A 16,301-nucleotide genomic window follows, 5' to 3' on the forward strand; every position below is an offset into this window, starting at 1 on the left:
TATGCCACAAATCATATCCCGTTAAAAAATGGTTTCAGTGTTGAAAAGTGCTTCCATCAGTGCAATATGAAGCATCAAAACAGCCACAGGAAAGTTCTACTTACTGTAGTAGAGTTTATGACATGAATTAGAAACAAAACATCACTATCAACTTTGACATTAAATCTACCATTAATTAATAACTTAATAAGAGCATTTATTCATTTCTCATCACTTTTACAGGACTATAAACAAAAATATAATGACTACCTTAAACCACTGACAAAACTACAGGAGAAGATTAACTAAGTTAACCCAGTTATCCTCAAGCATCTTGTAAAGAATGTTTGTATATAGCAATAAATTCAATGATTGATTGATTAGATAGCATAGAAAGTTATAAAATTTTATTGAGCATGTAATTTTATTCATAATTGACTTGTTTGCACACTACTATATGAAACATTACTCTAATTCATGTTTTATGATGTCAGAATAGTAGTCATTTTCAAATCCCTTGTTACCTATTGTCACACATACCTTCCTACCTAAAACATGTGATGTAATAGACATTAGTAAGATTTTTCACAGACAGAAGAATAAATGCATTTCAACCTACAAATTTGTGTATATTATTGGTACTTTTACATGTCTAATTCATTCTTCAGGTATTTTAACATGCATGTAGCTGTGCATATATCTGGCAATTTTGTGCGCCTATGTATGAGCATTAATTACAATTTAAAATGTGTGAATAAATCCAGTCCCTGTAAATAACTATCATAAATATTAATAAAAGTATTCAAAATCATTATTTTGTAAATACAAATCATATTGTTAATTTATATGAAATTTTATAAACAACTTTTTAATTCATTAAAATTTGACACTTATCAGTTTATATAAATAAATAATTTAGTAAACATTTTTAGTTTCATCAAAAATGTGTTTTTTAGTTAGTTATTTTGTTAAAATGTTTTATAATCTAATTTTTAATCAATATTTCATGTTAAAAAAATTTACGTTTTCCTTCTCCAAGCTGATCCAGATTTCTTTTCTGCTGCCGAAGCTTCTCGATCCTCTTGCACTGCGTACAAAGTTCTGCTCGTAGCATACTTATTTTCAATTTTAATAATTCTATTTCTGACTGCAGAAGCTGTAAATTTCCTGTACTTTTTAATCTTTCTTCAATCTTGGCTCGAATCCTTTGTACCGAAGCTTGGGTCTGAACGATAGCTCTTTCGACTGTCCTGATTCTAATGAAAAATATAGAAAGTTCAAAATGGATGTAAATGATATAATAAAGTATCCAAGTTCAATGATAGTCAAAATATGACTTTTAAACTTAGAATTTGATAATTAATTAATCTCAAAATATAAAAATGTAAATTTTAAGAAAATATTGACAATTAGCTACAAATATTTTTTAGTAGTTATGTTTAATATTTCCTGCATTTTTATCTGATATATCCATTTGCAATATCAAAATTTAACTGTTTTTTTTTTTTTTAAATCTTTCTGCTCTGTAGGCTGTAAGAGACTTTTTAATCAAGCCCATCATGGGCTTGGCCGGGTCCACAACTGTGGTGAGGGATGGGACCCGAAATATCCGAATGGACCATCACCTGAAAAATTCCCGGGGGCATTTTTTATCTGTCTATATTTATTCTGAGACCCCAAAGCAACAGGCTGATAGCTTAACCCAGGGTTTACAATCAGGGTGCCACAATACTTCTATATAACTGCCTACATGTAACTTTACAATAACAACAACATATCCAAATTACATAAAATCTTCAGAACTGCTTGAGAAGCTTAAACTTCAAATAAACTTTCAAGCTCTTTAAACAATTTAAAATAACTCGCTTCACAATTTTGAAACTTCAATTATTCTCTGTCTTAAATAGTCAAAATTTAATTACTACTGCTGCTTTCAAAATTAAATCAAAGTATTAAAAATTTTCACTTATAAATTACTTATATGCTGCAAATTTTCTGGATCATTTTTATTAATTTCTGACAGATTTTTAAATCAATTCTGACTTGAAAAAAACAAATTAATTTTCAAATTTCAACTCAAAAAAGTTTGTAAAAGTTGTATCGTATTAACTGAAAGTTATGCTAAACTCAAATATTAATCTACTAGCGGGTGGGCCCGGCGTTGCTCGGGCAAAAGTAACGATACCGAAGATTACCGATACGAAGATTAAAAATATTACCTTACCCGTTTTCACAGAATGCAAGAATTGGGTCCCTTTGTTTCCAGACTAATTAGAGAATTTTTAGATGGGTCTAAAAATATGTTCGATTTCCCACAAAAACGAAAAAAACTGCACCTGCGTCTTGCACATCGCTTTCTCTTAACAATTCCATTGTTACGTAACACTTTCATTGTCATTTAACGCTTCCATTGTTATGTAACACATCTATTGTTGATGGAAGTGTTAAGCCTTAATCCAGTCCCTCTCCCCCGTGGGGAGGAATTTCGAAAAATCCCTTCTTAGTGTGCGTTCTTGTGACGTACCCTAACTGTGTACCAAATTTCAACTTCCAACTCCTAATTGTTTGGGCTCCGAGCTGATTATTATTATTATCAACTCGTCTCGATTATATATATATAGATTAAGAATCTCTCTCCCTAGTTCATAAATATAACAATTACTCTTACTTCCTCTGACAATGATTAGAAGAGAAATATCCCTAAAGAATATATGTTATAATAATTTAATTCATGGAATGTACATGTAAAAATTACATTTACTTACATACTAGCAGCTATTATAATATTCAAAATAACTTCCTTGTGCAGATATCAGTCAAAACTTAAAAGGGGCAAGGTCTGGCAAAGAGAGAAAATGCTTAAATTTTCTAATTTATTTTTTAGCCAAAAACTTGCAGATAGCTATTTCATCAATAATGAGGCATTATCACAATGCAAGATCCAACTGTTAGCCCAAAATTCAGGTCTCATTAAAGATGAACATCAACCTTATTATTATTTCTAAATAGAGTAATGTTAGTTAAATTGAAATATCTTTTTGATAGTAACAGCACAAACATAGGCATTGTCTTGACTTATGGCGATGACATTTTCACCTCTCTTGCTCTTAAAGATGCTGTTTTCCATTGCATGCTTTGGCATTTTGTTTCAGGGTATACTAAAAGCACCAAATTTCATCATACTTCTGTTAAAAGCATCCAATTATGAAGATGGATCAGATGAAATACCAACTTGTCACTGCTTTTGTTCCTCACTCAAAATTCACTTTTGCTCAAATTTTTCATTCTCAAATCCTGGAAACAGTGAGGAAGATTTTAACATGTTTAAACTTAGTTCTTCAGCTGTAAATTTACATCAAACTAAATTGAAAATGCAGAAAGTGTGCAATATTGTTTGAGTTTTTGGTTACCCAGTTATTACATTGTTTTTCAAATCAACTCATTCCAAGAACTCTCTTCATGCTATCATCATAAATCACTTTTAACATGTCTGCAGTCTCACTTGCACTTCTGCCTAACTTTACACAAAATTTGGTATTAATATGCTATTCTAAATTCCTGTCAATCATTCTTTTATTGAAAGGAACGATTTTAATACTGTCTTTCAACAACTGACTTGATCACTTCATTATTTCAAGGTAATTCCCCACACTTGTCTGAATATGTCCAGTCATATGATTCTGCCCAATTTGGCATCATCATGATGCTATGCAACTGTTCAGAGAATTAACCATAGATTGGACAAAGAGCATACTTCAAAAACTGGTGAACATTTCCAATACACCATAAAACTGATAATTATAACCTCTTGATTAGGTCATACAAGCAGGCCTCTGGTTAGTTACAATATTTTTTTATATTCTTCCAATATGGTGAACTTTAAAAACCAAGAGGGACATTTGTACATTTTTAAAATGTCAGACTGAGATTGTTGTGGGTATGCATGTTCCTGCCATCTTCAAAATCACAACTGACCAAAGTAGCTAATCAATCTACGAATGCCAAGGGATTCTTTGCAAGACCATCAAACCTATCTCCTAAACTATGTCAAGATCAGGCAGATATGTGCCATGCTTGGCATCTATAATGAGTATCAACAGCATCAACAAAAATGCATTATGTGATGATGATCAGATTGTTTTCTATATCATGTTGAACATAAAATTTCCAACAAGTAGGAAATAGTTTGTAAATTACAAAATGTCATTGAGGTTCAGGAGTTATAACTTGCCCTTTAACATTGCTTTATGTTTGGATATATTCTTTTCAGTTTCTCTTTTTTGATTTAATCCGAACATGTTTTTAAGTGGACAGTTTGATTAATAAAACATAATGAACATGTTATTTCTAATTTTGTTAGATAAGCATCATGTTTAATAACAGTTTCTACTAATTACTTACTGCAAAATGTTAGAATGCAGCATTCAAAATTATCACTGCTGAGTCTACTGGTAAATCCTAGCAATGTGGTTTGAATACCCACAGCAAGTTCATTTATTGGCTCAGAGAAAGGACAAACTTGCAGGCCCCAACTGAGTTCTATTGGCAGATAGGACCTTTATTGATCCAAATTATTAAACTGTAATAACTACATATATTTTTGAATGAATCCTTTATTGTAAATATAATTAAGGATTTTTTTTTCATCAGTATCTAAAAGTTTTTCGATTTGCTAAACAAAAGGAGAAATAAGATTTATTATTTACCTTCTTAAAGTATTTACTGAATAGGATGTATGAACAATAGAAGGATCTACTTCCATATAATATCCTGGATTTTCCCATTTTTCTTCATCTTGCCAATGCTAAATAATGTTTTGAATAAACCAGTATATAAAGTTTTCATTTTTTTTTTAACTTATTTGAAAAAATTCATTATAAAAATTACCTGAAAACTATCTCTACTCCCATAATATCCTTCTAGCATTCCAAACAGTAATGTATTTGATTTAAAGTTTTTCCCTTCTTTGGGAATCTGTAATATAAATTCATATATAATCTAAAATTAATGATATTTAATTCTGTAATCGATAATGTATATATAAAATACAAATTAACACTGAATAAAGATATACCTGATTTATTACAATATAGTGAATATATACATCAGACATTATTATAGTAAGAATTAAAAATAAAACTTCAAACAAAAATTACATATAGATTTATAGGGTGTACAATGTCAAGTAATTAATCAATATGTTTTAATTCATGAGAAGATGGAAATTTTAAGCTGGTTTCTAAGTATTGCCATGCTTCTGAAGTGTAGCAAGGCAACATATTTATATAAACTGTTTAATTCAGGGTGTCATCAACAAATATTACAATAAAGGAAAAAATGTTCAGCAGTGGCAATCCAAGAGGATACAGAGACCATAGACAGAACTTATAACAAAAATTTAGTATTTATATGAGATAATGACTAGGATCACAGGTGCCTGGATCACATACAGAAGAAACTCCATGGTTTTCTTGTTGTTCAGAACTGATAAGAGCCACTTGGATATATTGCAAATTCTGGGAATTTATAGGGTGCCAGTTAGACATCCAATTTGGATAAAACCTCAAATACACTGACTCTACATCATAATCTTTATGAGTGAAGGTCAGAGAACAAGTATACAATCAAAAAAGGTAAACAAGAGAACTATATTGACTATGTTGTGTTAGAAGTAGATATTTATGTCAAGTTACGAGAGAAGCAACTTATCCAACACACACATTGTTTCAGTTAAGAGTATGAAACACACTGAAAATATATAAATCCTCCAGGAAGGGAAGGGGTGTTTTGTTAATTATTCAATTTTTGCTAATGTTTAAAATTATTCATTTCTAATATTTAATGAATTTAATTTGTATCTCATTTGAATTTCATGTGTCTGGAGCACATTTCAAATACTCAAATTTTGTATTTGTTTTGAAGTGTATGCATTCCAAAAGTTTGTTTGTTCTAATTTTTGTTCTTTTCCAATTTGTTTTTGCTAATGGGATCATTCAAATATGATGTCACTAATTTTAAGTCCTTTATGACTACCTACCTCCTACCTGTCAAATATTTCCCCAGTTTTTACTCTCTCTCCATGCTGATGTCGTGCTTGATCTTTCACAGATATTAAAGTCAAAGTGTAAAACAGATCTACTGTAATCAATTTACCTATATTTCCTAACAAGGTAAGGCTAATTTTAAAAATAGGCAATAGAAAAAACAAAAAAAAAAAAAAACACCATAGAAGACCATTCATTTACCATAGAAGAGTCTCATGACATCAGCTTAGTAATCATCTAGTGCAAAGTTAATATAATTTATCTTTTGCTTCTATTCCACTTCTTTAATCTCAATATGTCAATTTTATTTTTCTCACTTGAGTAAAATAAAGTTCCTATGTCCTTCTAATCCAAAAATTTTTCTTGGTAGACGATCTCACAGCTTTCTGGTCAGAAAACTACAGCTTTATTTCAAAAATTGAACTACAAATGCATTTCAGGTTCATGTACAAATGCATATCCATACATAGAAATTGAATAAACAGCAACCATACTATATTTAAAATAAAGTTGTTGATTAACTAGTAATTACAGTCTGTGGATGTGATAATTCCTAGAATATAAGTGTTTGAACCGGTAACATATATTTAGATTAAAGTTAATATGTTATAGATCTTTCAGTGATATCTTTATCTGTAATTTATATCCATAAAAGTTAAATTGTTGCCATTGCTATCTACAGTAAATTTAAAATTATGATTGGATTGGATGCATGTCACATCTACATGCTGAAATTTGCCAATTCAAGAAATGCATAGCCATTTCTTGAAGCTCTAGTACAACCTGTAATAACATCTGTTTCAGAATTTGTCTAGTTTTTCTGATCACCTCTTGAAATGCTAATCTTATTCCTGCAAATGTTAAAGCAGATGAATACATCTGTCTCACAAAACTAGGCATTCTGTATAATGTATAACAACTTATTTTCTTAAGCTATAAATAGACCACATAATTTAAATGTCTGAGATGTGACAGCTGGATGGCAAAAGTGATCAAGGTGTCAGCCTAACACTTTAGATTCAGGATTAAATCTAGATAAGCAACTCCAGAAATTTATTGAGGAAAGTAAGTTCAAGATATGTCGAGCCCTGTCCCTCAACCATTCAGTCATTACTATTGTGGGTCTGGCCAAACCTACACAAATATGAAAAAAGACTGTAGTGCCAGCAGGGTAAAAACAAGCCAAAAACTTTTAAAAACTAAAATGTGAAAATTCCTATTGATAACAAGTTTATTCAGGAATCTGCATGTTATAATTTACAGAAGTGTGGAAATATTCAGCTGTTTTGATTTATGCCATGTAGCTAATAAGCCATTGCAAATTATACAAAATGCATAGTTTCATTAGACAGATTCTGAAATATAAACCCATTTCAACATCTGCAGAAATCAGGGTAGCACTCAAAAAGTGACCAAAAAAACTAGACAGATTTGGAAACAAATGTCAGAACTTCCAGAAATAGCTTCTTGAATTGGCAAATTTCAGAATTGGGATTGTGTATACATGTAGCTATGACATGTATACACAATCCAGACTTAATTTTAAATTCACTGTAGAAATGTCAATGTTAAAAAATTCTTGGGCTGAGTGTGCATAATGAATAAAGCTCATTTCTTTATACTCAAATGTCATTGGATTTAAATAAACTCCACTGAAACTACTTGAATGTCAAGTCCAGATCTGAATGTTGTAGGCTATTTGGAATCCTAATCAGATCATGTCCTTGAGGACTACCAAAGGAAAATCTGCCATAGATTTAAGCTGGAATATTGAACTGCTGTGTGCTTACAAAGTGCACACAGCAGTTCAAGTTCTGTTTACAAGAACGAACACACACACCATTCAATTTTGTCTTGACATTCCTCAAGTTTTTAAACAATTTAATGTGACAATTGAGTCTAAACTCCAGCATATAAAGTATAAACATCTCAAAGCTTGATGTTATTAAAGCCAAACAATTTGGTACTAGTTTAATAATTTAAATTAACATCTATCTAATTAAATTAACTAATTCAAACCTAATTAAATTGTTTAATAAATAATTTAATTATAATTATTAAATTTAATAAGAGATGGAGCTTAACATCTACCACTAGTACCAAATTTAGAATTTAATCATTAATCATAGCAGAAAATAGCCCAATTCATTACGAAAATCATTTAGCTTTGATTGAACTCCAGCTTAACAGTTCTATATTCATTGGTATATTCATAAACATCACTGACTGACAACATTGAATTGCTCAAAAACTGAATTAAGTCCTTCCAAAGAAGTTTGAAAGGAATAGAGTTTCCAAAAGCAGCCACCAAATCAGATATTACATCTATTTTGAAACGCTAAAAAAAGTCTAGATTTAAGCATAAATCCCACTCAGTTCAATTTGCAGACATTAAAAACAATGAATGTGATCCTAGTTGTTATTTATTTATAAGAATATAACAAAAGCAGATAAATTTTAATTGACAATATAATAATCATATTGTAATCATCGACTATTATAATTTAACACCAACAAAATGCCGAAATTCTATCGGGCTAGTATAAGGCTAATTACTAAATAAATTACGTAAGCAATTTGACTCTAGAGGGAAGCGTTAGGCGCCATCTTGTATTAACATTAATAATTATAATTTTTAATTAATTAATTAAAATAAATAATAGTAATTTATTTAGTAATTTGCCTTATACTAGCCCGATAGAATTTCGGCATTTGGTTGGCGTTTAGCTTTAATATATCGGTTCAGTGATGATGTTTAATATATTATAATTTAATCAGATAAATTCAAATTTATCTTATATTTATTTATAGTTTTAAAAAAGTACATACTTGTTCCCCAATATATGATAAACCACTGAAATGCACAGTCCATTCAGTTAAACAGAAGACTTCATCATTCTTATGATACCAAACTTTGACTGTTATATCTTATATTCAATTAAGATAAATAATTCATTAGTAAAATTTAAATATCATAACTATCACAACTGAAATGATTATAATGAATTTGTATTACAATTAAGAATGGCATATAAATGTTATTTAATGATTCATACAATTTGATTTTTTTACTAATACACATTTCCAGAAGTGTGTATTAGTAAAAAAATCAAAATGATAAATAATTATAAAAATTTATCGAGATTTTTTTCAGAAATTACAAAAGCATATATTTACATATATAAGAATTTATAATTTTATCTAACTGTCCATTTTTTAAACTGTACAAAAAAAAAATAATAATAATAATGCCTAAAAACTTTGAGGAGTTCAATTATTTATTTAAATGGAATGTTAAAGGTCCAAAAAGCATTTACTTTTCATACTAAGGTTACTTCTTTGACTAATCAACATTTAAAAATTTATGTATGATGTTATAAAACCTATTGAGTACTCACAACTCTATAGATGGGTTTATTAATTTGACAAAGCTGTTCCTGAAAAATAAAAACAAAACCTTTAAATACCAGTAACATTACTTTTTGTTAAAGTAATGTTACTGGTATTTAAAGGTTTTGTTTTTGTTTGCTTAACTCTAGTAATTCAAAAAGGAGATATTTTTAATCTGTTCCTGAACACATTACAAATTAATTTTATCTCTGTGTGTAATTTATCCTTTCTTTTTGTAAAAATATGAATATTTAAGTTCTTACATGACAATAAAGAATTATAACATTAGTAAACGATATAGGATATAATTTCAATATTGAATACACTATTAAATATATGTTCTGTAGTGCATGTGTGTGAGCGTGTGTTAGTCATAGTATACTGAAAATAATATATGGATAAATTTGTATGTAATCAGGAGCATATCCACAGATGCTTAAGCCCTTCTCATTGACAAAAAAAAAAAAAAAAAATTAAAAATTTGTTTGAAAACTTAAAAACCATATTTTTAAAAAACATTGGCAAATTTGGTTTATTGGGCAATCCACAATACAACTGACTTGCACATGCTAATAAAACAAACTTATAATTACCGTATTTTACGGACTATAAGACGCACCCGAATTTTGGAAGCAATTTTTCGAAGAAAAAAGTGCATCTTATAGTCCGTAAAATACGGTATACAAATATTTTTGAGTTAGTCTTCTCTTTGGTCTCTCTGGATCTGAAACTGAAATTAATCATATCATCAAAAGATAATTTATATGATCTAGATATTTAAAATCTTTACAGATTTTAATTTTTTGTAGTTTTACTCTACAGATTGCAAAATCTATAGAATAAAACTTCAGAAAATTATTAATTACTACTACTACTACTATTATAAAATATTAGAAAAAATAATTTTAAGTTTCACTATATTTTTAACAAAATAGATCAATATGATTTGATAATAATGTACTCATATCAATATTTTTGTTTAAAGGATACAAGATATAGTTTTATTCACATTGTCTGGAAAACTAGATACTTCAAAACTCTTCCAAGATGGATTCTGAATTAAGAGAATATCTACTATAAATTTTAAAAACCATCATATTTAAAAAATTATTTTATCCTATCCAACATTAAATACATTCAAATCGTAATCTAAAGCAATGATTCACAAAATTATTTGATCTGTGGACCACTTAAACCAAGTCACAGATGAACCGTGAATCACCTACGCTCCCTTCACTTCTTATCCTGTAATCACCACCTTAGATGTGCGTCATTCATTTTGTCTAGCCAGTAAACTAAAATAAAAGTTGTGCGATACATAAAAATTTTCTTTCCTCTAATAGCATAAAGTTGCATTTTTGAAAAATAAGTATTTCAGTTAGCAGTGAATGCTACCCAATACAGACCACCAGTGGTCCATGGACCATAATTTGAGAACCACTAGTCTAAAACACTTCTAATCTAAATAATTAATTTTATAATAATTTAAAACTTACAAAATACAGCATAATATAATTTTACAGTAAAAATTACAGTCAAACTTCAAATCATAATATATTATGATTTTACCTTTGAAACTGTATTTCCTGTTTATATTTCACGAATTCCTTTAAATGTTTTATCATTTTATACTAATGTAATATTAGTTATATTATTGATATGGATGGAAGTGTTTTTACGATAACAATGAAGCATATAATAACTAATATAATTGAAAACAAATATTTCATCTTGTTTTAATCTATCTGTTTCAAATACAAGAGTAATTTCTTGATTAACTGTGGTCTATTTGTATATTTTAATGTTTTCCACTTTAGAAGTCTCTTAATTATTAATAATATTTAACATTCAACTTACCTGAGAATTATAAATTACTTCACTTTTATAACAAGCTAGAAAAAAAATTTAATGTTAATAAAATATGTAGAAAATAATCTTGTTATAAATCATATACTTTTTAAAATCTAAAAGATCTCAGACTCTTAACAATTCAAAAATGTTCATTTAATAATTTTCTAATTAACTAGCATCTCAACCAAATATTTGAAAATTCCACAAATTCTAACAAATAATTCATTCATTACATGTTATGTAATGTATCTGTATGTATGTATATTAATACATACATACAAAGACAACCCATAAGTAGACACCTTTATTTTCAGACACAGTCTTATCTCACAGTTTCTATTTGATACAAATAACACATGCATATTAAAACCTAGTTGAAGAAAGCAAGTGGGGGGACAAAGTCTCAATCCAGTCAAATGTGGAAACAATGAGTTCTGCTATCTTGATATCTTGGCTTGTGGAATGTTGAACCATTTGGCATGCAAACAATCTAAAAGCTCTCCACAGAAAGCAGGTTTTTGTGAAAGTCATTGCACTGTACTATCTGGCAGATTTCAGACGTGTTTGATGGGATTCATGTCAGGTGACTGACTGGCCCACAAAAGCTTACAGATGTTTTGTGTTGCCAGCCAATTCCAGGTCTTTTTAGCAGCATGAGGAGAAGCTATGTCATCTGTAAACAATGGACATTGGCCCACCAGAGAATATTGGCAGAAGACTCTTCTCAAATACGGCAATGTATATTTTGGAGTTAATACTGTTGAAATTTAGTGTATCTATTTACTTATGAGTTATCTCTGTATAAATACAGAATATTTAAAATTTGCTAAATGTATCATCAATTAATTGTTAACACATTTAGCAAAAATCAGACAATAAATTGATATTTTTCAATACAATACTACTATCTTTACTCAATTTTAACTCAAAAATTTTTGAGTCAAATTAAAAACTTTCCAAGATACTGGAATAAATGAGGCATATCACCAGATGCTAGTATCTGGTTGTCAGATTATTGCAATTCTATGGATTTAAATTCTCAATCAGTTATTAATGAAGCATTTAAATATCAAATATATTTTAAACGTTACATGTCATTGTTCCCATGTTTAAATGACAAATATCTAAAGTATTAAATATAACTCTTTGGTATTAACAACATAATAATGTAGCAAAAATTAATATCAATTCTAACTTAGCATTCATACAGATCAAAATACTTAAAACATGTACTTCATTGATGATTGTTAGTCCTGCTGAAGATAATATATTTGAAAATATCAGCATTTCAGTTAAAACTTCTAAAAGAAAAATAATAGAAAGCTACTTTTCTAGTATCAGATGCAAAATTTATGCATAAATACAGAATAATCTTTACTTACTTTAACTTTCTTAACATTCATAACTAAAATCTTACTGTTTATTAATCAAATACTTTATTCATCATTGTCTGTAACTGCTACATATGTGAAGACAACACTTTGCAGAGAAAGAAACTGTTATTATAATGTGAATTTAACAGTATAAAATATACATCTTGTTATTGTATAATTCTTATTCAATTATTTAATTATTCTTAATAGAATAATTAAATAATTAAACACACATGATGACAATTTACAGAAACTGTTACAAGGATGATGGATTAATAACCTGATAACAACAGTAATGTTATTTCAGTACTGAATTTCAAATTTAACTTTATAACAGAAAAATAACTGACTGAATAAAATAATCAAATTAAAACTAAGATTTAAAATATGGATACCTTGAATATGAAAAGAATAGTTCATTGAATGATGTTTAGTTCTCTTATCGATGCAATATTTAAAAGTTTATGACACTAGAATTTATTTATTTATTATGTTTAAGTAGAAAATTTTCAACAAAAAGTTCTTCTATGCATTATATTCCTATCTTTAGGAATAGGTAATATTTCCGAACGCATCAGGTGAGTATATCTGTACTTTTTAAAGTACCTTTCTTTGTAAATACTAAAAGTATTTCTTTGTAATAACAAATTTAAAAGTTCACCACAGATTTCTTTACTAATGTTCTTCACATTTTCTTACAACTAATATGTAACAAAATAATTATCCAAACATTCCAAAGAAAACACTGTTATAAGTACATTTATTATTGATATTTTTAGTAGTTATAGTATAATCCAATACAGTGAATTGGATTATACAGTATCTACTGAAAATAATATCAAATCAAAAATAGAAAAACTGAAAATATGATCCAAAATTCAAACTTTAATCCTCCAAAAAAGTAGAAAAGAAATTAAAATTTGTATTATTCAGTGCAAGAAATCATGTCCTAGTTCAATCCTTGATAATCAAAATAAAATAGTCATGCTTCGGAATCCAATTTTAAGATTATTTAAATTTAGCACCGAAAAGTTTATTCTATAAAAATAGTGAATTAAAACAAATTTTGAGTAAATAGATTAAAATACGAAACTGAAAACTCCTAATTATTTATCGTCCTTTACACTGTCTGCATTAGATTATCCATTTGCAGAAAGAACCATTTGTAAATTAATTGTATGAATCATGCTTAATATAGAAGAAACTATAACTTTTAAACTTTCTAACTAAATATTGAATTTAAAAAATGATGATTCACAAATATAATCATATATCATGATTACTCATTAAGGGGAATTTTTAGTGATTTTATATTTTAAATACTTAAGACCTTATCAAACACAACTTACACTTAATGAATTAACAAATTGAAAATAATTTTAGTATATAGCTTCATATGAAAGAAAATATACACTATATATTAACATAACAGTTAAACAAGACAATATTAAACCCTACTTTAATTAATTTTTTCCACATTTTTATTATTTTATTGATTTGCTATTAAACTGTTATTACTATTAGCAATTTTTGTGTGTATGGATGAATCTGATAAAATTGTTAAGTTAATTCTGAAAATATATTTTGCAACCTTCCTTTTATTGATTTTAGTTTATTACAGAGTTTAAAAATAAATTACAAAAATTATTTTTAGTTGTAGAATTTTTCATCAGAAATTAATAACGGTACAAATCACTTTATATTATTCGTGTGTGTTTGTTCTGTTCTAGATTATAAATATAGTGGGTTTAGGGTCTCGACAGTAATCTTATGGTGTTTTTCATTAAAAATTGTGATTTAATTTAATAGTTTCCATCAGATAATCAAGTTTTTATCACAAAAAACCACATGATCACAAAGATAAGAATATTTTATCTCCTTGTGATCAATAATTGTACCTAAAAACAAAATGTAATTCAGATAGTTATAATTAATTTAATTAAAATTAATCAAATTTGATTACCTGGTGATACACAATTATCATGTAGAGTAAAATGTAGCCCAGTTTTTGAATCACAGTCAGCTGTATGAGAGGGTAGTGAAAGATTTCTCAAAGCAATATTATGCAAGTGATGTAAACGATGCTGGAAAAAAAAAATAATAATAATTTGTAACAGCACTTAATTAAATTATAAAGGGATAGATTAATAATTTTTATATATTAAAAATAGCAGTAAATTTATGATTGAAATAACTTTATCGATGTTTCGATAATAGCGAGGTTGAGGCCAAAGTTTTAAACGTGAAAACGTGTACGTCGGACGTTCAGCGCTGCTTTCCTGTAAGCCCAGAAGATTGACAGTGGCATTTGGAATGTCGAGCATGATTCCACCGACTTTCCAAACACCATTGTCAAACTTCTAGGCTTACAGGAAAGCAATGCTGAACGTCCGACGTACACGTTTTCGTGTTTAAAACTTCAACCTCGCTAATATAAAAACCATCATTTAAAATATTTTCATTTAATTTATTAAACAAAAAAATTTCAAATATTTTGTGTTATTTAAAGCAAAGAAAAATGTATTTTTGATTTTAAATAATGCTGAAAAGAATTTAATTTTGCACCTTTATAGGGAAATCTAAAGGAATTTTTAAAATATTTTTAGATTAATTTACAATTAATTTTCAAATTAAACAAAACTAAAACTGAACACAATTAAGTTTTTCTCTGTTTCTTTATACATTTTTAATTTTAAGTAAATTAATGTAAAAAATTTCATTAATGTAAATATATTTATAAAATTCTTTTTTGTCTCTAAATCTAACAGATTCTCCAGTATTAAACAAAAGCTAACAAATTTTCCATTGCCATAATTCGATGCATTTATCAAATAAACAAAGAAAATATTTGACAATTCAAAATCTTCCACACTGCAGGGAGTTCTAAACCATAAATGATTTTATCATCAATACAGAAAAAATAGTTAACGAGACTACTGAATTGGTAATTGATAATTACTCTATTAGCAAGTAAATAGTTTGTCAAAGCATTTTTATTTCTTATTTATAAGTTTTTGTAAAGTTTTTGAAAAAATATACATAAGAATTAAAGTTAATTTAAGAGAGTACATTTGTAATTTTCATAATTATAAAAATTGTCTAATTTTTCTGAACACACATTAATTTTAAAAAATATTTATGGAATTTAGCTGAAAGGCAGATGAATATTCCATCAGCTACCTTTGCACAATCCAATCTGGATTGAATTTGTAGCAATCCAAAGGTAGATTGGCATACCAGTTTAAGTTATGATCATTTATTGGAAACTTTTGAATTTAATTAATTTAGAAACCGTTATTCTACCAGCAATCTTGGTAATGTAACTGGTATTGCTTCTGTACAGCATGCAGACATTACATATATGGGTTAAATTTACATCAAAGTAAATTGATAAACATTAATCTTAACCTAAGATGCTAGCGTGCTAATGAAATTTATTCTAAAGATTGGTAATTAATTTAATTAAAAATAGACTGAAAATCCAACAGTTAAATTTATGATTAATTTAATCCAGGCATTGATTATTGTTTGTTTATACATATAAACATCCCTACAAACCCCAATGTAATGCAATAACTCACCAACACCTGCCGTAAATCGTTGAACTATAATTTGGAATAAATAATTCTAAATTACGAAAGTATTTGGTATTATTAGATGCCAT

General features: G+C 27.9%; 1 protein-coding gene across 2 annotated transcripts in view; it reads right to left on the bottom strand.

Moving 5' to 3' along the window:
* Positions 1–16,301, bottom strand: part of Uvrag (UV-resistance associated gene) — a 33,139-nt gene that overhangs the window by 9,177 nt on the left and 7,661 nt on the right. For both annotated transcript variants that reach the window (XM_067265512.1, XM_067265513.1), the window contains exons 3-9: positions 14,601–14,721; positions 11,271–11,305; positions 10,404–10,467; positions 8,853–8,950; positions 4,867–4,953; positions 4,686–4,783; positions 1,003–1,235 (exon numbers count right to left, since the gene is read on the bottom strand). In XM_067265512.1, coding sequence (XP_067121613.1) covers positions 1,003–1,235; positions 4,686–4,783; positions 4,867–4,953; positions 8,853–8,950; positions 10,404–10,467; positions 11,271–11,305; positions 14,601–14,721 — 736 coding nt within the window. The remainder of the gene's footprint in view (positions 1–1,002; positions 1,236–4,685; positions 4,784–4,866; positions 4,954–8,852; positions 8,951–10,403; positions 10,468–11,270; positions 11,306–14,600; positions 14,722–16,301) is intronic.

The sequence above is a fragment of the Centruroides vittatus genome, unplaced genomic scaffold, assembly GCF_030686945.1.
Source record: "Centruroides vittatus isolate TY-2023 unplaced genomic scaffold, ASM3068694v2 contig_2273, whole genome shotgun sequence".
NCBI lineage: Eukaryota > Metazoa > Arthropoda > Arachnida > Scorpiones > Buthidae > Centruroides > Centruroides vittatus.